Source organism: Ranitomeya imitator, chromosome 3 (genome assembly GCF_032444005.1).
Source record: "Ranitomeya imitator isolate aRanImi1 chromosome 3, aRanImi1.pri, whole genome shotgun sequence".
In the NCBI taxonomy this organism is placed as follows: Eukaryota; Metazoa; Chordata; class Amphibia; order Anura; family Dendrobatidae; genus Ranitomeya; species Ranitomeya imitator.
This window is the reverse complement of record NC_091284.1, coordinates 668,541,407-668,564,984: the sequence shown is the minus strand read 5'-3', so window position 1 is coordinate 668,564,984 and position 23,578 is coordinate 668,541,407. Positions and strand designations below refer to the sequence as shown.

The 23,578-nt window shown below is 45.0% G+C and overlaps 1 protein-coding gene across 1 annotated transcript in view; it reads left to right on the top strand.

Moving 5' to 3' along the window:
- CCNT1 (cyclin T1) overlaps positions 1 to 20,951 on the top strand; it is a 113,941-nt gene extending 92,990 nt beyond the window's left edge. Inside the window, exons 8-9 of the mRNA XM_069758329.1 lie at positions 11,676 to 11,746; positions 19,432 to 20,951. Of these exons, the coding sequence (XP_069614430.1) occupies positions 11,676 to 11,746; positions 19,432 to 20,586 (1,226 nt within the window). The 3' untranslated portion in view covers positions 20,587 to 20,951. The remainder of the gene's footprint in view (positions 1 to 11,675; positions 11,747 to 19,431) is intronic.
- Positions 20,952 to 23,578: the final 2,627 nt, after the last annotated feature.

Sequence of the window (23,578 nt, the reverse complement as noted above, 5' to 3'; positions counted from 1 at the left end):
ATCCAGCTACTACCCCTCTCCAGATGGATGGAGATGTGGTGCGCGTGGTTTTATTAATATGCCACTTGGCTAAAATGCCTCAAACCACTTACATTGCTATCCAGTTACTACCTCTCTTCAAATGCATTTGTGGTGGGCTTCTTGCTCGATCTGGCATCTACATGCTTCCTGCACATGACCGAGGGCAATAAATATTCATTCTCCCTTGCGCATGGGCGGTGACGCTTGATATTCACGGTCGCATTTCCGGGATTCGGCGGACCCAATTTGTATGTGCCAGAGAAGCTCCTCCATTTGTCCACTGTGGACCATGTGACCGGTCACTATGGATATAGAAGGTCCTGCTGGTCACTGCAAATAGTATCCCCTTGATAAAATGGAATCTTACAGTAATGCCTATTTGGCCGGACTTTGCTATTTGATTCATGGGAGGGTGATGGGTCTTCCTTGCCTGTAGCACAATCCACACACACGTCACTTGACAAGGTGTGCTTGTGCTCCCCTTAGGCTGGTGCCCGTTGGTTTGTCCTTTACACATCTATTTACATGTTGGTTTTGACTTTTATGACATTTGTTCTTCATTAAAACTTTACTGTTTTTAGCCTAATATCTGTTTTCTCGTGGTTTGAGCCTGCCTCGGAGTTGGCCTTTGTTTCTGTGAGTGCGTACATTTTAGATGTACACTCATTTTTGCATATACTATGAGACTAGGGTTTTTGTCTCTCTTACAACATGACTGCCTGACATAGATTATGCAGGGGAGATATTACGGCAGCACCTCACTCTTCCCTGTCTAATATATAAACTGGTACCAATTGTGTCTCTTTAACCCCTTCCCGACCTTTGACACCACGTAGGCGTCATGAAAGTCGGTGCCAATCCGACCCATGACGCCTATGTGGCGTCATGGAAAGATCGCGTCCCTGCAGATCGGGTGAAAGGGTTAACTCCAATTTCACCCGATCTGAAGGAACAGGGGGAGTGGTAGTACAGCCCAGGGGGGGGTGGCTTCACCCCCCCCGTGGCTATGATCGCTCTGATTGGCTGTTGAAAGTGAAACTGCCAATCAGAGCGATTTGTAATATTTCACCTATTAAAACTGGTGAAATATTACAATCCAGCCATGGCCGATGCTGCAATATCATCGGCCATGGCTGGAAACACTGATGTGCCCCCACCCCACCGATCGCCCCCCCCCCAAGCCACCGATCTGTCTTGTACACAGTGCTCCGCTCCCCTCCGTCCTCCTGTCCGCTCCCCCCGTGCTCTTGTTCGCTCCGCCCATGCTCTTGTCCGCTTCCCCCGTGCTCCAATTCCCCCCCCCCCCCGTGCTCCGATCCTACCCCCCTGCACTCCGATCCACCCCCCCGTGCTCTGATCCACCCCTCCGTGCTCCGATCCACCCCCATGCTCCGATCCACCGCCCCCCCACGCTCCGTACTCCCCCCACCCCATCATACTGACCGAGCCTCCCGGGGTCCGTCCGTCTTCTCCATGGGCGCCGCCATCTTCCAAAATGGCGGGCGCATGCGCAGTGCGCCCGCCGAATCTGCCGGCCGGCAGATTCGTTCCAATGTGCATTTTGATCACTGTGATAAAACCTATCACAGTGATCAAAATAAAAAAAAATAGTAAATGACCCCTCTCCCCCCCCCCCCCCCCCTTGTCACCCCCATAGGTAGGGACAATAATAAAATAAAGAAATTTCTTTTTTCCACTAAGGTTAGAATTAGGGTTAGGGTTTCGATATGTGCACACGTATTCTGGTCCTCTGCGGATTTTTCCGCTGCGGATTTGATAAATCCGCAGTGCTAAACCGCTGCGGATTTATGGCGGATTTACCGCGGTTTTTCTGTGCATTTCACTGCGGTTTTACAACTGCGATTTTCTATTGGAGCACTTGTAAAACCGCTGCGGAATCCGCAGAAAGAAATGACATGCTGCGGAATGTAAACCGCTGCGTTTCCGTGCAGTTTTTCTGCAGCATGTGTACAGCGATTTTTGTTTCCCATAGGTTTACATTGAACTGAAAACTCACGGGAAACTGCTGCGGATCCGCAGCGTTTTCCGCAGCGTGTGCACATACCTTTAGAATTAGGCGATGTGCACACGGTGCGGAAAATACCGCGCTGAAACGCTGCGTTGTATTTTCCGCAGCATGTCAATTCTTTGTGCGGATTCTGCAGCGTTTTACACCTGTTCCTCAATAGGAATCCGCAGATAAAATCCGCACAAAAAACACTGGAAATCCGCGGTAAATCCGCAGGTAAAACGCAGTGCCTTTTACCTGCGGATTTTTCAAAAATGGTACTGAAAAATCTCACACGAATCCGCAACGTGGGCACATAGCCTTAGGGTTAGGGTTGGAATTAGGGTTGAAATTAGGGTTGTGATTAGGCTTATGGCTACAGTTGGGATTAGAGTTAGGGGCGTGGGGGGGGGGTTAGTGTTGGAGGTAGAATTGAGGGGTTTCCACTGTTTAAGCACATCAGGGGTCTCCAAACGCAACATGGCGCCACCATTGATTCCAGCCAATCTTGTATTCAAAAAGTCAAATGGTGCTCCCTCACTTCCGAGCCCCGACGTGCGCCCAAACAGTGGTTTACCCCGACATATGGGGTACCAGCATACTCAGGATGAACTGCGCAACAATTACTGGGGTCCAATTTCTCCTGTTACCCTTGTGAAAATAAAATATTGCTTGCTAAAACATCATTTTTGAGGAAAGAAAAATGATTTTTTATTTTCACGGCTCTGCGTTGTAAACGTCTGTGAAGCACTTGGGGGTTCAAAGTGCTCACCACATATCTAGATAAGTTCCTTTCGGGGTCTAGTTTCCAAAATGGGGTCACTTGTGGGGGGTTTCTACTGTTTAGCCACATCAGGGTCTCTGCAAACGCAACGTGACGCCCGCAGAGCATTCCATCAAAGTCTGCATTTCAAAACGTCACTACTTCACTTCCGAGCCCCGGCATGTGCCCAAACAGTAGTTTACCCCCACATATGGGGTATCACCGTACTCAGGAGAAACTGGACAACAAATATTGGGGTCAAATTTCTCCTATTACCCTTGGGAAAATTAAAAAATTCTGGGCTAAATAATTATTTTTGAGGAAAGAAAACGTATTTATTATTTTCACGGCTCTGCGTTATAAACTTCTGTGAAGCACTTGGGGGTTCAAAGTGCTCACCACATATCTAGATAAGTTCCTTTCGGGGTCTAGTTTCCAAAATAGGGTAACTTGTGGGGGGTTTCTACTGTTTACCACATCAGGGGCTCTGCAAACGCAACGTGACGCCCGCAGAGCATTCCATCAAAGTCCGCATTTCAAAGCGTCACTACTTCACTTCCGAGCCCCGGCATGTGCCCAAACAGTAGTTTACCCCCACATATGGGGTATCAGCGTACTCAGGAGAAACTGGACAACAACTTTTGGGGTCAAATTTCTCCTGTTACCCTTGGGAAAATAAAAAATTGCAGGCTAAAAAATCATTTTTGAGAAAATAAAATTTTTTATTTTATTTTCATGGCTCTGCGTTATAAACTTCTGTGAAGCACTTGGGGGTTCAAAGTCCTCACCACACATCTAGATTAGTTCCTTTGGGGGTCTAGTTTCCAAAATGGGGTCATTTGTGGGGGATCTCCAATGTTTAGGCACACATGGGCTCTCCAAACGTGACATGGTGTCCGCTAATGATTGGAGCTAATTTTCCATTTAAAAAGCCAAATGGCACGCCTTCCCTTCCGAGCCCTGCCGTGCGCCCAAACAGTGGTTTAACCCCACATATGGGGTATCAGCGTACTCATGACAAACTGGACAACAACATTTGGGGTCCAATTTCTCCTATTACCCTTGGCAAAATAGGAAATTCCAGGCTAAAAAATCATTTTTGAGGAAAGAAAAATTATTTTTTATTTTCATGGCTCTGCATTCTAAACTTCTGTGAAGCACGTGGGGGTTTAAAGTGCTCAATATGCATCTAGATAAGTTCCTTGGGGGGTCTAGTTTCCAAAATGGGGTCACTTGTGGGGGAGCTCCAATGTTTAGGCACACAGGGGCTCTACAAATGCGACATGGTGTCCGCTAACAATTGGAGCTAATTTTCCATTCAAAAAGTCAAATGGCGCGCCTTCCCTTCCGAGCCCTGCTGTGTGCCCAAACAGTGGTTTACCCCCACATATGAGGTATCGGCGTACTCGGGAGAAATTGCCCAACAAATTTTAGGAACCATTTTATCCTATTGCCCATGTGAAAATTAAAAAATTGAGGCAAAAAGAAATTTTTGTGAAAAAAAAAGTACTTTTTCATTTTTACAGATCAATTTGTGAAGCACCTGAGGGTTTAAAGTGCTCACTAGGCATCTAGATAAGTTCCTTGGGGGGTCTAGTTTCCAAAATGGGGTCACTTATGGGGGAGCTCCAATGTTTAGGCACACCGGGGCTCTCCAAATGCGACATGGTGTCCGCTAATGATGGAGATAATTTTTCATTCAAAAAGTCAAATGGCGCTCCTTCCCTTCCGAGCCTTACCATGTGCCCAAACAGTGGTTTACCCCCACATGTGAGGTATCAGCGTACTCAGGACAAATTGGACAACAACTTTCGTGGTTCAGTTTCTCCTTTTACCATTGGGAAAATAAAAAAATTGTTGCTAACAGATCATTTTTGTGACTAAAAAGTTAAATGTTAATTTTTTCCTTCCATGTTGCTTCTGCTGCTGTGAAGCACCTGAAGGGTTAATAAACTTCTTGAATGTGGTTTTGTGCACCTTGAGGGGTGCAGTTTTTAGAATGGTGTCACTTTTGGGTATTTTCAGCCATATAGACCCCTCAAACTGACTTCAAATGTGAGGTGGTCCCTAAAAAAATGGTTTTGTAAATTTCGTTGTAAAAATGAGAAATCGCTGGTCAAATTTTAACCCTTATAACTTCCTAGCAAAAAAAAAAATTTTCTTTCCAAAATTGTGCTGATGTAAAGTATACATGTGGGAAATGTTATTTATTAACTATTTTGTGTCACATAACTCTCTGGTTTAACAGAATAAAAATTAAAAATGTGAAAATTGCGAAATTTTCAAAATTTTCGCCAAATTTCCGTTTTTATCACAAATAAAAGCAGAATTTATTGACCTAAATTTACCACTAACATGAAGCTCAATATGTCACGAAAAAACAATCTCAGAACCGCTAGGATCCGTTGAAGCGTTCCTGAGTTATTACCTCATAAAGGGACACTGGTCAGAATTGCAAAAAAACGGCCAGGTCATGAAGGGGTTAAATAATACACATGTGATGGTAATAATCAAATATAATATTTACATTTGATGCAATTATTTCTCTATCGCTTCATCGGGGGACACAGGAAACCATGGGTGTGTTGCTTCTGCCACTATTCACAAAAAATTAGGTCCTCCCCAGCAGTACACACTTCACTGACTAGCACCAAGTTAATCAGTTAGTGTCAGTAGTAGGTGGACACTGGCCTCTCACTAGACCCATATCAACCTCGTTATTGGTGTTTTTCAGTAATGATTTTCCCTTTTCTTTGTCAGAGGGTTCCCTCTTGTTTTACTGGAGGCATACAGTGTGAAAAGTCACACTGTAGTACCATGTAGAGACAGAGATTACGGCTTGGACTGACACCCTGTATCCTCATCTGTCTATCCGGCAGGACCACCGCCCCCAACACATAAAGAGTATTCAGGTGATCCGAACATTGGCCTGGCCCCCCAGTTCTGTCCCCTCGCCCACCAGAGCTTGTTGGCGTCAGGAGTCTCACAAGCATCCTACAATCTGGTGAGGTTTGGTAGTCTGCTACTACATAAAAAATCATGCTTAGGGACGAAGAGGTACCCCGTTTTATTTTTCCACAGGTCTCCAGTCTCAGACTGTGGAGTGTTGGCCAGGAGAAGAGCTATCCTGATATCAGGGATCAAATGTGACTGAATATACTTTTTGGGGATTGTACTTGTGTTGGGGTCTTTTATTATATGTGTATCTGTGTTTTTTACTGTAACTGGCCATTATTTCAACTTCACTTCATAGCATATATCATCCGCACCGCACCCCCTTCCTGTGCTGGCTTCTTTTCTCACTCGAGTCCCCGGCTTCACTGTGACCTAGCTGCTGCGTTCGGTTCCGCTCCTTCCCTCTTTATAGCGACCGGATTTTTTTCTGCACACGCCTCCCTTCTGTAGCGCTGGAAGCTGCGCACTCTTTTCTCTCAGGGAGCCCATCTCTTCCTCCCTGCGGATACCATTTTCCGGCTTAGCAGCATAGACGCCCCTCTAGCCGACGATCAGCATAGGGGCCTCTCCAGACAGCTATTCTGACCCCTCAGCTCTGCAGAACCCCGGGATCAGCTTCTGGGACCTCAGCTTTTCAGTGCTTTGCACAGTGACTCTATCCTCAGCAGTCCTTTTTTCCGTCCATTAACCTCTGACATTAGTTAGTGAACCCTCTCTCTCTATCATTCCTAACCAAAAGGAGAGTGTTCTCTTTCTCCAGCATCTACTACTCTTGTCAAACGCTTTGTTTCCTCTTCCTGTAAATGCAGACTCCCTTCTGGTCAGTCTTCTGCCCTCTGTCATGATTACAACAATAGCAACTCCTCTGTCCTTATTGCCCAGGAGTCACCCACTGCTCCCGGAGAGAGTGCCCCCCTGGTCCAAGATTTGGCATCTTCTCTTTCTCAGTCTGTTGCGTATCTAACCAAGGTGTCCTAGACCCTTGTATCAGTACTTGACAGATTGCCTATCCCTTCCTCCTCCCATGCCGGAGGATCTCATAGCCCTTCCCCACATCCTCCTAAGGATACCAGGCAGGAGAGCCACTCCAGTTCCTCTTTTCACACCTCTGGACGGGTAGCTTCTTCCCAGTCGTCTTCCCCAGAAATGTCAGCGGTTCCGGGGTCGGACTCGGTTTCTGAAGCTGAGTTGGAACTGGATCCTGACCTGGGTTTTTAGCATGACAGACATAGTAGAGAGTCTTATTACAGCAGTCAATCAGACTCTTAATGTTAAGGACGCCCCTTTTGAGCCCTCTGATCAGGGAGTGTCCTTCAAACATTCTAGGTGAACTCCTCAAGTTTTTGCACCCCATAAGGAATTTGAGGGAAGCGACTCAGGATTTTGTATCTATTTACTTCAGAAAATTGGTCTGTCTCTCTGACTGTAGACTCCCCAGTCTTCAGGCTGTCCACCAACACTGTCCTTTCCCTTACAGACAGGGAATCACCTAAGGACCCTAATGACAGACTCGTGGAGTCATTTGCCAGGTCTGTCTTTGAAGCTGCAGGTTCTTCCATATGCCCTGCCTTTGCCACCATGTGGGATAAGCAACTCCATCAGGGCATCCTTGCAGGAGCCACACCTGACAAGTTAGCCAACTTAGCGGACCAGATCTCACAAGCGGGAAAATATGTAGTGGATGCCTCCCTGGACGCTGCCTCCTGTGCAGCTCAAGCATCCAGTAACATAGTGGCATCCGCAGAACCATATGGCTAAAGGCATGCAGATGGATTAGTCCGCCAAAAAGTCCCTGACCAGTGTGCCCTTTCAGGGATCGCGACTGTTTGGATCCAAGCTGGACCAGATCATAATGGAGGCCACCGTTGGAAAGAGTTCTCTTCTTCCTCAGGCTAAATCTTGGCGTTCTCTCCCCAGACTCAAATTTCTTCTGTTTCTCATCTAGAGAAGATTCCTCTCATCAGGAGAGGCCGCAGGCATGGACGGAAAGAAGACCTTCCTTCAAGCTGACTACTTCCTGGCGTTCCCGCAATGCGCAAGGCAGATCCTCTAGGAGCAGATCTAGTAGATTCTCCTCCGCATGATGTTTCTCTCACGCCCAGGAAGTCCTTTAGGGTGGACCGTCGCCTTTTTTTTTCGGAGACGCTTGGCTAGCCTCCGTCAAGGATGACTGGGTCAGAGGAGTGGTATTGTTAGGATACCAGATAGAGTTCAATTCCCAGCCCAGAGACCGTTATTTCGTATCTCGAACCCTAAGGGACCGCTTCCTGGTTCCGGAGTTCTTGACAGCCATCTCCTCGCTCCTCCAAACAGGCACCATCGTTCCTGTACCGCCTTAGGAACGTTATAAACGGTTTACAGGTTTCTATTCAAACCTCTTTGTAGCTCCAAAGAAGTACGGGACGGTTTGACCCATCCTGGATCTCAAGCTACTGAACAAAATGGTCCGTCTTTTTGTCATTTCAGAATGGAATCACTTTGTTCAGTCATAGCCTCCATGGAATCTCAGGAGTCCCTGTGTTCCATGGATATCCAAGACACTTATCTCCATATCCTGATTTGTCCAAGTCATCAGAGATTCCTGTGTTTTGCGGTATGGCAGGACCACTTTCAATTCGTCTCCCCATCTTTCGGCCTGGCAACTTCACCGAGGGTCTCTACGAAGATTATGGCAGCGGTGATGGCCATTCTTCGAACCAGGGGGCTGGTAGTTCTTTCTTACCTCAACGATATGCTTGTCAAGACCCAATCCTCCTCTCCAGTCCAGGAAAACCTATCCATCACTGTCGACACTGTCTCGTCTCGGTTGGATAGTCAACAGGCCAAAATTTTGTCTCGTCCCTACCCAGCGCCTGATTTTCCTGGGCATGTTGAACACACTTCAGGTGAGGATCTTTCTATCAAAGGGAATTTGAGCGACTCATCAGGCCACTCGTTCTCCCTCCGTTCACTCGGCCATGGCGGTTTTGGGCAGGATGGTGGAGGCGATTTGCTCTGTTCTGCACCAGGCACCTTCAACAAACCATCCTGTTCCATTGGAACAGGTATGTCCTCTCCCTGGAGTGTCCAGTCCAGATTTCATCCCGAATCAAGACGTCACTAAACTGGTGGCTGTCTTCCCCCCTCATTCGCCGGGGTTGATCCTTTCTTCTCATCCACTGGCAGGTGATCACAACGGATACTAGTCTCCTCGGCTGGGGAGCTGTTTTCTGCATCCTTACAGTTCAGGGTCGCTAGTCACCAGAGGAGTCATCGCTGCCAGTCAACATTGTTGAGATCAGAGCCACTCTTCTGTCCCTCCTCCACTGGCAGGACCTTGTCAGGGGATTACCAGTTCCAGTCCAGACCGCCAATGCCACGGCAGTGGCTTATGTCAATCACCAGGGAGGAACTTGGAGTTCTCTGGCCATGACTGAAGTCTCCAAGATTCTTTTCTGAGTTGATAAAAAAGTTTCGGCAATATGGGCAGTGCACATCTCCGGCGTAGGCAATCGGGCCGCCGGCTTTCTCAGTCGCGAGGGTCTCGCGGTGGGAGAATTGTTGCTACATCAGGACATCTTCCAGCAGATTTGTCTCCAGTGGGGCACTCCAGTGTGGGTCTCATGGCATCCTGGATGAGCAGAAAGGTCCCTGAGTTCATCTCCAGATCCTTCAACCCTCTTGCGGTGGATGTCTATTCTCTGGCGATACCCTGGTCTCGGTTCTCACTTCCTTACCTGTTCCCGCTGCTTCACCTTCGTCCCAGGCTGTTGAAGAAAATCAAAGCAGAAGGGGTGCCGGTCATCCTTATAGCACTGGATTGGCCCAGGAGGGCCTGGTATACAGAGATCAACAATCTACTCGCAGACACTCCTTGGAAACTCCCGGACAGACCAGATTTCCTGTCTCAGGGTCTCATCTGCCACCAGAATTCTCAGTTGCTCAGTTTGACAGCGTAGCTTGTGAAACCGTGGACCCAAGAGCGTCTGGTTTCTCGGGCTTTGTGATTCAGACGATGATCTAAGCCTATATCGTCTCCAGTCTACTATCGGACTTGGAATTGCCTTCTTCCGTTCATGTGAGTCTAATCTGTCCGAGCCTAAGGCCTTCTCCTTTCCTTCCATTCTGGCCTTCCTTCAAGCAGGATTAGATGCAGGACTTGCTCTCAGCTTGCTGAAGGGCCAAGTCTCAGCATTGTCTATTCTCTTCCAATAGAACTTAGCGTCTCACTCTCAGGTCAGAACCTTTCTTCATGGAGTGGCTCATGCGGCTTCCCCGTATAGTCCGCCAGTGGATCCCTGGGATTATAACCTGCTTCTGGAAGTTCTCAAGTGTCTGCCTTTTTGAACCGCTCAGCGAAGTCTCTCTGTCCTTCCTGTCATGGAAGGTGTTTTTTCTTGTGGCCATTACTTCCATCAGGCAGGTGTCAGAGCTGGCAGCACTTTCTTGTCGCTCTCCCTTCCTTATTGTACATCAGGATTTTATACTTTTGCTGCCAGTTTCCTCTGTTTCTGCCTTTCCTCTCAATGAGAACATCTTCCTTCTGTCCTTCTCCAGTGCATCCCCTGGAGCGCTCTCTGAACAGATTGGTCCTGGCCACGGCGATTTGCGTTTACCTTCCCAGAACCGCTCCTTTTCAGGAGATGGATTCTCTCTTTGTTGTCCCTGAGGGTTCTCGTCGAGGCTTCTGGCATCAAAGGCCACGAATGATCGCTAGATCCTCGTTGCTATCTTGGAGGTGTACCGGGTTAAGAATAGAACGCCTCACCCTGGGACTAAGGCCCACTCTACCCAAGCGGTGGGTGCCTCCTCAGTCGTTCGCCATTGGGCATCCACCTTACATGGTTTTCTATTGACACATTCGCAAAGTTCTACAGAGTTCATAGCTACACCTCGGCGGTTGCCAGCCTAGGTAGGAGAATCTTGCAAGCTGGTGGCTAGTTCTCTGACCTGAATGGAGTTTGTACTATTTTCCCTCCCAGGGACTGCTTTGGGACGTCCCATGTTTTTTTTGTGTCCCCCAATGAAGTGATAGAGAAAATTGAATTTTGGGTTACTCACCGTAAAATCTGTTTCTCAGAGCCTTCATTGGGGGACACAGCACCCTCCCATGTTTGAAAACTGTATTGTTTTTTTTTATTGTTACAGTTTTGGATTTGGTGGTACATTCTTCCTTTACATATTGCTCTTCCTACTGCTTTCTCACTAACTGATTAACTTACAGCCAGTTGGTGGGGTGTACAATGCTAGGGAGGAACTACTTTTTTGTGCATTGTGGCTGCAGGATACACCCATGGTTTCCTGTGTCCCCAATGAAGACTCTGAGATTTTATAGTGAGTAACCAAAAATCCTGTTTTAGGCTGTGTGCACATGTTGCGGATTGGCCTCTGGAATTTTTTGTGCGGCTTCTGCATCTCTTGGCAGAAAACGCAGGTGTGGATTTGATGTGTTTTTTATGCGGATTTTGTGCGGATGTCTTGCGTTTTTACCCCTGCGGATTTCTATAATGGAATAGGTACAAAAACGCTGCAGATCCGCACAAAAGAAGTGACATGCTACTTCTTTTAATCCACAGCGTTTCCGCACAGAGTTTTCCGCACCATTAGCACAGCATTATTTTTTTTATTGATTTACATTGTACTGTAAATCACTTACGGATCTGCAGCGTTTCTGCACGGTAAAAAATGGTGCGGATCTGCAGGAAATCCGCAACGTGTGCACATAGCTTTATAGCAATTGAATGTATTCTCATTTTAATGTATATTTTCATATAGACCATATATTGTAGTTTTGGAGATTGAATAATACTTTTATGTGGTTCTAAAATGTAAAGAAGCACATGCTACAAAATAAGGTAAACATACTCCTTGAATGTAAACTGAGATGACATTGATTTGTGTGGAGAGCAGCTACAACTGTAACTATATCCTTACTATCTATACTTGCAGAACTGACTCATGAATTTCTACAAATATTGGAGAGAACTCCCAGTCGTTTGAAGCGTATAAGAAACTGGAGAGTAAGTCTTCTAACATTAGTATATCGGTATAGTGATCAGTGTATGCATGACAGGGGCAAAATGTAAACATATTTGTGGATGGTTGCAAAAGAAAGTCCCATTTATCCAGCAAAGCCCTACTGGACAAGTGTGTAGGAAACTGTATGAAATCACGCAGAGTCCTCTGAATACGATTACACATCATGTATTTAGTGCAGATCTCCTGGACTTATTCTTTAGATTTTATGTGCATTTTTACTTGTGGCTATGCATCCCATTTACCACCTCACCACCCCACCTAAAAAAAATATAACAATGCCAACCTAGTATTTCATTTGCTAAATTAGAAGTCAATTGAACTGAATAGGTAAAATATGCTCCAAAAAGTGTTTTTGTGCACCTAAATGTGACATTCTGTAGATTTAAATATGCAGCACTTTCTTTGCAGATTTCATACATGTATAAATGCAACATGTGGATAAGATAATGTTACAACTCATTCACTTTGCTGTTGTAAAAATGTTGCAAATGATATGTGTGGGAAATTTTCACCAAATGCACAACATGTGCACCTTCCTTACAAAGTTAGACATTGGCAGATTAACCCATTATCGACCCAGGCATTTTTTCATTTTTATTCCTCTGTTTTTTCCTCCCCTTGTTCCAAGAGCCAAAATGTGAGGGCTTGTTTTTTTACAGGACAAGTTGTAGTTTTGATGACACCATCTATTTTGCCATGTACCTTACAACTAATGTGTAATTGTGGGGGGAAAAATCAGAAATTTATCTAAAAAAAATGGATTATCTAATATTTTGTGACATTTGGGGGTATACTATAAATGATGTGTTTATCCCATTTTTATTGTATTTTTGAAGGACTTTTTTTTTGGATTCCACTGTTCAACGTACGATTTCAATAATTGTATATTTTGATTGTATGTTTTTGGACACGGCAATCCCAAATATGTTTATTTTTTTTAATTACTTTATTTTTCATTGTGGGGGTGGGAGGGAGCGATACATAGTTACAGTATATAGGTTGTAAAAAGACGTAGGTCCATCAAGTTCAACCTTTCCCCACCAATTGTACATTTGTCACTAATTTAACTATAACCCGCAATGTTATGTGTATCATGGAAATCATCCAGCCCTTTTTTAAAAGCTGTCATAGTGTCGGCCATTACTACCTCCTGTGGTCGGGCATTTTTAGTCTGACTGCTCTAACTGTAAAGAACCCTTTCCTATTTAGCTGCCAGAATTGCCTTTCTTCCACCTATGATGAGTGCCACCTGGTCTTTAGTATGGTCTTTGGAAGTAATAAGTCATGTGCCAGTCCTCTGTACTGACCACACATATATTTATACATGTAAATGAGATCTCCTCTGAGTTCTTTTTTCTAAGCTAAATAAACCCAACTTTTCCAACCTCTATTCATATGAGAGGCCTTCCATACCTTGTAATAATATAGTTGTCTGCCGTTGAACTGACTGTAACTTATGAATATCTTTTTTTTTAAATTGATGATTTATAAAGAGGTAATATGTTGGGATCCCGGGATTTCATCTCTTGTTTTATACATCCAAAAATCTTGTTTGCTTTTGCCGCTGCTGCTTGACACTGAGTACTGCTGCTCTGCTTACTTGTCACCAGAATACCCAAGTCCTTTTCCAGTTCTGTAGTCCCGAGTATACTCAAATTTAATGTATATGGAACAATAAGATTGCTCCGTCCTAGGTGCATTACTCTACATTTATCTACATTAAACGTCATTTGCCAAGTGTTTGCTTATTCAGTCATCTTATCCAGATCGTTTTGTGTCAAGGTCAGATTTTAATATCCTACACAGTTTGGTGTCGTCAGCAAAGACTGGCACTTTACTCTCAATCCCATCCACAAGGTCATTAATAAATAGGTTAAAAAGAATTGGTCCTAGCACAGATCCCTGCGTTACCCCACTGACTATATCCCATTTAGAGAACATACCATTTAGGACGACTCTTTGTTTCTTCTCATTTAGCCAATTCCTTACCCATCTGCATATAGTTTCCCTCAGGCCTTGCTGCTGTAGCTTCACTATAAAGGCCCCTTCACATTAAGCGACGCTGCAGTGATACCGACAACGATCCGGATCGCTGCAGCGTCGCTGTTTGGTCGCTGTAGAGCTGTCACACAGACAGCTCTCCAGCGACCAACTATCCCGAGGTCCCCGGTAACCAGGGTAAACATCGGGTAACTAAGCGCAGGGCCGCGCTTAGTAACCCGATGTTTACCCTGGTTACCATGCTAAAAGTAAAAAAAACAAACACTAGATACTTACCTACCGCTGTCTGTCCTCCAGCGCTGCGCTCTGCTTCTCTGCTCTCCTCCTGTACTGTTTGTGAGCCGGAAAGCAGAGCGGTGACGTCACCGCTCTGCTTTCCGGCTCACAGCCAGAGCAGGAGGAGAGCAGAGCACAGCGCTGGAGGACAGACGGCTGTAGGTAAGTATCTAGTGTTTGTTTTTTTTTACTTTTAGCATGGTATCCAGGGTAAACATCGGGTTACTAAGCGCGGCCCTGCGCTTAGTTACCCGATGTTTACCCTGGTTACCAGTGAAGACATCGCTGGATCGGTGTCACACACGCCGATCCAGCGATGTCTGCAGGGAGTCCAGCGACGAAATAAAGTTCTGGACTTTCCTCAGCGACCAACGATCTCCCAGCAGGGGCCTGATCGTTGGTCGCTGTCACGCATAACGATTTCATTAACGATATCGTTGCTACGTCACAAATAGCAACGATATCGTTAACAATATCGTTATGTGTGAAGGTACCTTAAGGCTGTTATATTGTACAGTATCAAGTGCCTTTGCATTGTCCAGATAAATCACATCAGCCGCATTACATACATCCAGATTTGCACTTAGCTCTTCATAGAAGCCCAACATGTTGGCTACACACGACTTATCTTTCATGAATCCATGCTAGTTGTTTGTTATTATATTATTCTCTGCATTTTATATCTGTAGGGCATCTCTTATAATGCCCTCAAAAACTTTGCACACTACTGATGTCACACTTACCGGACGGAAGTTACCTGGATCCACCTTCTTACTTTTCTTAAATATCAGTACCACATCAGCCATCCGCACATCAACAAATTGATACATTTGTCACATTTTTATTTACTTATTAATGCTTTTTTTTCTTTTTTAAGTCCCCTTAGGGTACTTGTACCTGTGATCATTTAATTACTCACGCTATTTTCTGCAATGCCATAGTATTGCTGTATATTGAAGAATTGCAGTTCTCCAAAGAAGCTCAGCATATGGCTGAGCTGAACAAGAGGACCAAAAAGGAGTTTACAAGGGCCTCTCAGTAGGCTCCTGGCTGTCATGGTAACCCATTGGCAGAGGAGTATCTAGGGTTTCTGGCACCCGGGGCAAGAATTCACTTCGGGAGCCACCCGCCCCCCCCAAGGACATATGGAACTTGCACACTTAGTCAATGTACCCACGAGCTCATCTCCCTAATGCTCTCAATGTTCAGTGAAAAACAGAGAGCATCTCGTTGTCACAGGACCATAAATATGAAAGTCGCATATGAGTGAAGTGTCCATGTGATGACTACTGGAACCTGCAGAACCAGAAACACATGGGCTACTTACACATTGAACAAGTCTGTAGGAACATGTTCACACCACCAAGAAACTTGAAGACACAAAAGAGCACAGTGAGGTCAAAAATACTCTGTTGTAAAAAAAATCACAGTAATAAGCAAGTGCTAGTCAAAAGATGGAAAAAAAACAGGGTATTTAGTTGATACGTTTTTTTTTTTTTGCAAAAAATGTATACTAAGCTGCTCCACCAATCGTTAAGGTATACCCATATAGAGCAGTCCAAACTAATGTATCTAATCCCTATCTGATGTATTTAAAAACCTGATCATCTGTATAGTACCTGTATGAGCAGGGTTCAGAGAGGGAATATCCATGTGGACCTGCTAGATGGAACAGCTTTAATGCAAATGGCCCACAGAGGAGTGGTGGACTCCCCAGTATTCTAGAAACAAGAGAACAATTATAGAACCAGAAACACATGGGCTACTTGCACATTGAACAAGTCTGTAGGAACATGTTCACACCACCAAGAAACTTGAAGACACAAAAGAGCACAGTGAGGTCAAAAATACTCTGTTGTAAAAAAAAAAAATCACAGTAATAAGCAAGTGCTAGTCAAAAGATGGAAAAAACAGGGTATTTAGTTGATATGTTTTTTTTGCAAAAAAATGTATACTAAGCTGCTCCACCAATCATCAAGGTATACCCATATAGAGCAGTCCTAACTAATGTATATAATCCCTATCTGATGTATTTAAAAACCTGATCATCTGTATAGTACCTGTATGAGCAGGGTTCAGAGAGGGAATATCCATGTGGACCTGCTAGATGGAACAGCTTTAGTGCAAATAACCCACAAAGGAGTGGTGGACTCCCCAGTCTTGTAGAAACAAGAGAACAATTATAGAACCAGAAACACATGGGCTACTTGCACATTGAACAAGTCTTTAGGAAGAGCTGAATCCTGACATCGCAGGCTTCTGAATTCTCTCAACTAATGCACTGCACACTTTTAGGCTATGTTCACACATTGCGGTTTTTACCGCGGAACCGCGGCGATTTTGCAGCCTCGGGTCCACAGCAGTTTCCATAGCGTTTACAGTAATATGGAAACCCTATGGAAACCGGAATCCGCTGTGCACATGCTGCGGGAAAAACCGCGCGAGAACGCAGCGGTTTACAACCCGCAGCATGTCACTTCTTTGTGCAGAATCGCGGCGATTCTGCACCCATAGAAATGCATTGATCCGCTTACTTCCCGCATGGGGCTGTGCACACCATGCGGGAAGTAAGCGGATAATGTGCGGGTGGTACCTGGGGCGGAGGAGAGGAGACTCTCCTCCAGGCCCCGGGAACCATATTTGAGTAAAAAAAAATAAAAATAAAATAAAAAAATCATGATATACTCACCTCTGAAGTCTCAGCGCTGCACGCGACCGTCCGGTCTCAGGTTTGCTATACGACCAGGACCTGCGGTGACGTCGCGGTCACATGAAGGTCCTTCTCGCACAGCATCTTTAGAACCGGACCACGGCCTACAGCATCGAGGAGATCGAGACGTCAGAGGGTGAGTATATCATGATTTTATTATTTGTAACATTACTATTGATGCTGCATATTGCTGCATATGCAGCATCAATAGTAGGGGTAAAATCCCGCAGCGGAACCCGCAGGACAAACCGCGATAAATCTGCAGGGCTAACCGCAGCGGGTTTGCCCTGCAGATTTATCAAATCCGCTGCTGGAGAACCCGCAGGGACAGGACACTATGTGTGAACATAGCCTTAGGATTCTTCCTTGCCGGTGGACAGTCATGTCAACTCAAGTATGCGATTTGTATACTTCTGACCACATTCCGACTAGACGTGCCCGGCCTCACTCTGTTCATTTTTATTGAGTGAGGCTACACATGTCTACTCAGCGCATGACGGCATATATGTAAATCACCGGCACGAGAGAATCCTGACAGCGTGCAGTGCGCACTGTGAGAACTCAGATGTCTGCAGTCACAAAGAATGACTGCAGACTCATTACAACTCATTACAAACCTGGACATTCCCTTTAATGCTCCTAGAAAATAAAAACATGAGAATTAGTTAATATCACAAATATCATTTACATCCAGGTACCTTATAGATGTTGTCGTTGTTACGCTCTCACTACTCCGTTACTATTCGGTGTCCACTCACTTTTCTTCCCTCATACTGTCTCCTCACACTATTCCCCTCCCTCCTCATACTGTCTCCTCTCACATCCCTCCTGTTCACCATACTGTCTCCTCATATATTTACCCCCTCACTTTCTATATTCCCTGCTCACCTGACACCCCATACAGTGTCTGCACACATCCCATCATGCTCATACATGTTTCCTCATAGATGCCCCCATTCCCCTGTACTGTTTCCTAATACATGCCAACCCATTCACCCGTACTGTTTCCTCATACATGCCCTCCATTCCCCCATACGGTTTCCTCGTACATGCCCCCATTCCCCCGTACTGTTTCCTCATATATGCCCCCCATCTACCCCTTTGCTCTTCATTTTGTGTCCTCAAATCTCCCCCACACATTAAATCCCCCATCCCCGCTCCAAATTTTCCCCCACACATTAAACACCCCCATCCCCACTCCAATTCTCCCCACACACAATAAGTCCCCCCATTCCCAACACAGCCCCATCTCGAAACCCCCAACAGCCCCTCATCACCCCCATCCCCCATAGCCCCTCATCACCACTACATAGGCCCTCATCATCCCTCCATTCCCCACACAGCCCCTCATCATCCCCCCATTCCCCACACAGGCACTCATCATCCACCACACAGCCTCTCATCATCCCCCCATTCCCCACACAGGCCCTCATCATCCCCCACACAGCCTCTCATCATTCCCCGCACAGGCCTTCATCATCCCCCACATAGGTCCTCATCATCCCCCACATAGGCCCTCATCATTCCCCACACAGCCCCTCATCATCCCTCCCATTCCCCACAAAGGCCCTCATCATCCCCCACACAGCCTCTCATCATCCACCATACAGTCCCTCATCACCCCCCTTCTCCCCCAAAGCCCCTCATCATCCCCCATCTCCCACACAGCCCCTCATCATCCCCCCATTCCCCACACAGCCCCCCATCATCTGCCTGTTCCCCACACAGCACCTCATCATCATCTTCCCTATGCAGCCCCACTCAAGTAACTTCAACCCCTTTCCAAAATACATCCTCAGAGCACTCACACCGAGTCCTGAATCCTCATTCCCATTTGTACAAGGGTCCATGGTGCAGCCCCTCAGTCCTCTCCTCATACCTCCATGGTGCAGCCCCTCTTTTCTCTCCTCACCTCCATGGTGCAGGTGCAACCCCTAATTTCCCACTTCTTTTCACCAGCAGCTTCCTGCTATCCGGGTCTTCACTTGACTGAAGGAGGCCCCGCCCCTTCCGGTGACATCATTACCTAAAGAAATCACCTCCGTTCTAGTCACTGCCGTCAGAGCTTCAATTGTACTCGCATCTGTAAGATGTACAAGTGTACACTGGGAGCCGGCGCACTGCAGCTTCTCTGTGCCGGCTGTCAGCTTGACAGTCGGCACAGAGAACAGCTGACTCCCAGTCTGGGGGGCGGCAGAATGCAGCCGCCAGGGGAGACACTGCGGACCGCCACATTAAGCAGCCTGACTGCGCACCCTGCCGACTGCGCCCAGGGCACATGCCCTGGCTGCCCCCCCTACATACGCCTCTTCCCATTGGTTACCCGCAATTGCGTCAACGTGGGCTGATGGGAGGGAGCAACTGGCCATGACAACCTTTTTAGTGCCACTGTCTAATTTCTGAGAAATATCATTATGTCTATATAATATAATAATAATAATTTATAATTAAGTTTCATTTGAATTTGTTACAACTGAAAATTGTAGTTACAGCAAATGGGATAATATGAGACATTGAAGTTGTAAAATTGAAACTCTAGTCACTATAACTGTTTAAAATAATCTTGAATTACATACATAGTTGGCAGTGAGATGGTTAATACCATTTGTTCGTCATTAATCCTAGATAAAATTATTTTAGGCTTATTCTAAATATTCTTGTACGTTTTTTGTTGTTCAGACCACTGAAGCCAACAGCAAACCTAAAGAGGACGGTTGTGACGAAGAGGATAGCAACGACAATCTTTCTGACCAGACTATACTTCAAATGTTTTCCCGCGGTGGATTTACAAACTGTTCCCCCTTGTCTGATGCTTCTTCTCATTCATTCTCTGGATCAAAAGTGGATTCTGGCATGTCTGGAAGCTCATGGGGTACTTTGATCCAGAACCAACGGCAGCCACAAAGGACTAGTGAGCACAATCCATGCACAGATCAAGCCCAACTACCAGTGAACAAAGCACCGACCACTGCAAAAGTATCACTAAAGGAGTACCGTGCGAAGCATGCTGAAGAATTAGCTGCTCAGAAACGACAGCTTGAACATATGGGAGCCAACTTAAAGGAGCAGTATGCAAGTGCTGCTCAAAACTTACTCATTCAGCAGCAGAGAGAGCGGGAGAAGGAAAGCCACACATCTCCCATCATTTTAAAGATTCCTTTGCATGATGTAAGCCATGAACGGATAGATAAATCGACCAGCCTAAAAATGCATCTTCCAATAGCCAACCGGGAAAAAAACAAGGAGACAAAAATTTGCATTAAAGTGCCAATTGAAGAGAGTGGTGGTAACAGCAGCAAGACTAGAGACAAACACAGGAGCAGTTCTTCATCATCTCATCACCACCACCACCACAACAGCCAGACCCACCGTCAACACCATCAGGACTCGTCCAGCAGCTCTAGTAGCAAGCGTTCTTCACTAGGTAGCTCTTCTCACAGAACATCAGTACCTTCTCGAAAGAGACCTCCTTCTGATGATATCAGTGGTCACGATCCCTCTTTTCATAAACTAAGGAGGACTTCCAAAACCCCCACAACTGAGGCTCCTGTGGCACAAGCATCTCACAGACCACGCAGTAGCCATGGCAAAACAGAGAGGGAGGCCTCCTCTGGTGCCAATGGACACAGTGCTTCTAAGGTTATTGACTACCAAGACACTGTTAACATGCTGCATTCACTGCTCAGTGCACAGGGAGTGCAGCCCATGCAGCCACCTCAGTATTTGCACCAGTATGGGGATTATCGTAGGTCCAGGCCGGGCAACACGGACAAACCCAGGGCACCTCCTCTGCCTGCTGAGCCACCTCCACCTCTGCCGCCGCTCCCCAAATAACTGCTAGTAACGTCCACATCTGCAGACTTGCATGAAAGGGTTAAATTGCCACTTTCTTAGCACTATTTTACCAGCATATTTTCTCTGTGCTCTTCCATATACTTTGTCATGTATATCAAGTCTTAAGTTACATTTTAAAATTCTATTTCCTTGTCTCTCTATTTTTTTGTCTAAAGTTTCATATGGTTGATGTTTGTGTCATCCACTTGTCTGTCAAAATGGCAATGGCTGCTCCTTTTACACTCTTTCCCATTGTCTTGTCTTCTCTGTCTTCTTTTAAATGGGATGTATGTTTTGAAATGTACCTTGATATTTATGTTAAAGTTGAGATCAAGCTTTTTTTGTCGAAGATTTTTAAGGCAACAGATTTGAGGTCCAGTTTGTGGGGATTTTTTTTACAAGCATGTCCAGGTACTTCATCTGAGCATCATTTTCTGCTTTCAGGATTCACACTAAAAGTTATTGTGCATGCCAACTGTGTGTGCAAATGGAATAAGTGGTTACAAGTGCAAAGTTATAAAAGGATTAACAGATCAAAGAAGTGAGTTTTTGATGGTTGAGTATTCAGTCACTTTTCTGTGCTGTGCTACGTATCTGAAAATTATTTTTTCGGTCAGCTACTTAAAAAAACAGTCTCCGCTTTTTACTATTTCATCTGTCACTGATGGTAATTGACAGGTGTATGTGTCATTTAATGGCATTCTGACCTAATGGTCTTCATTATAGTGATAAAAATATATATAATAAAAATATTTATTTAGACAAAAAAAAATAGATTTAATAATTAGAAACAACCGCAGCCACCCACGTGCAATTCATATTATTCAATACTTTTAGCTTGTTGGTATTCTGGATTTTCTGTATATCCATTTATCATGGATAAACTATAATATTTTAAAGTTTGGCGTTGCTGTGAAAGTTGTGGTAGATATCATAACTCTTCAAGGGAATGTGCCATGTGAAAATTTCCTCATGTTTAGTTGAAATCAGGTTTTTGTGTTAAATATATTAAAAAATTGTATTTTTTTTCCCCATAACCCAATCTGTATTAAAACAAAAAGGTAATTGTGTAGGGAGGGGAGCAGGGTCGGCTATGACATCGCCTGTTGTGATTGCTGGATTCTGTGTTATCAGCTATGTGAGCCTGCTTGGGATTATCATGAGACTTCCCAAAAAATATTCTCTAAATAACAGTTAGGGCTCATGCAAACGTCCGTGCAAATCAGGTCAGTAACAGACCGCTAATGCACAAACTGGCCGCAGCTCTCCTGACTAAGAGTGTAGCAGGCTCATAGAAATATATGACGCTATCACACTCAGGTTGGGATACCCATGGCCTATCCATGCATTATACGGTTCGAGATCTACGGACGTTTGCATGAGCCATTAGCATGAGTCTAAAGTAGCCCTGGTATCCAGTGTCAAAATTGCAAGATTTCTGTTTTATTAATACAGATGATATAAAAAATATATATATAGAAAAAAAATGAACACAAAAACCTGATTTAAAAATAGGTCTTTTTTAAATGATAAGTGAGCGTGCTCGGATAAGGTGTAATCCAAGCATGCTCGTGTGTTGTGTGACTTCAGTGTGACCGAGTCCCTGCAGCTGCATGTCTCGTGGCTGGCTGTTCGACAGCAGCAACACATGCAGGGAGTGCCTGCCAAACAGGCAATGCCTTATCCAAGCATGTTCACTCATCACTGGTCTTTTTCTGATGATAAATTTCCGTTAAAAAGCAACAGTTGTAGGGAAACACCATGTCCCTTCTATAAAAAGAGTGAATGCACTTACTGAAATTTATTGAGAAAAAGTCTCGTTAGCACCAGGACTGTGGTGTCGGCAAGCCAAAACTCCAACTCCTCAATTTCCCCAACTCCGACCCCACAGCCCTGCCTCACTACTGATCATGTACATAAAGTGCAGCACAGATTCATCTACGCTAAAAGCCCAGATCCTTAGATCAGGAACAGAACAGACATTTACAGGATATTTCATAACTTTCCCAAATTATTATGAAAAAAATTGTAGCACATCCTGCATTATACTACTGTACCCAATGTATTATATATTTTAGGAGTCGGAGACGGTCCATTTTATACCGACTCCACCAAAATGCACACTGACTCCAAATCCCTGGTTAGCACATGGCAGCATTGATTACTTTGCTCCATACCTGGTGCTGGGGAGGACATGCTAGTAGCAGCGTTATGTGCTGATAGCACTGTCACTTATTACGGGTTACACATTGACATTTCCACAAACTTGCTTAGATACTGATGTTCCACACATACTGTTTGCTTTACTAAACTTATTTGGCCAATTGCCTGAGTCCTTATGGATTTCTTTATTACCGTGGCAAGCTCTAGTTTTGTCAGTAGTTTATCTTTAATTTAAGTTAAACAAAAGTTAAAATGTGATTTAATAAGTTATTTTTTTGTACCCCAAAATTGTGCCATTGAAGAACACAACCCAGTATTCAAAAACGAATCCCTCATATGACTGCACTGACAGTAAAATAAAAAAAAAATATGGCTCTCTGACTGTGGCAACACAAAAACTGTTAAAATAAAAAAAAAAAAGGCCACCAAAGTCGTTAATCATGAATCTCACGCACAAATGTTGACTCTAACATGTTGAGAAGCCACAGACTGCAGGACAGTGTTCCAGGGTTTCCTACATTCACATGTACTCTTTCACGTGTACGTTTTCAGGGTATTTCTGTTGTTAGACAGTGCATTTTTTCTACCATCTACTCTGCAGTACTGTTTCATGAACTGGCAATGCATAAGGGCTTAGCTAATTTAAAGTGGTTGTCTATATTTCATTTTTTTTTTCCCCCAAGGACTCGTGTAAAATTAACAAATCAGCCTCACATACCCCCGTTGCTCCAGCGCGGCTTCTGCATTGCTGTCCCTAGTCTTTGGTGACATGGCTCCAATGGTACCATCACGACTACATCATGGAATGCTGCAACTACTCACTGTTCTT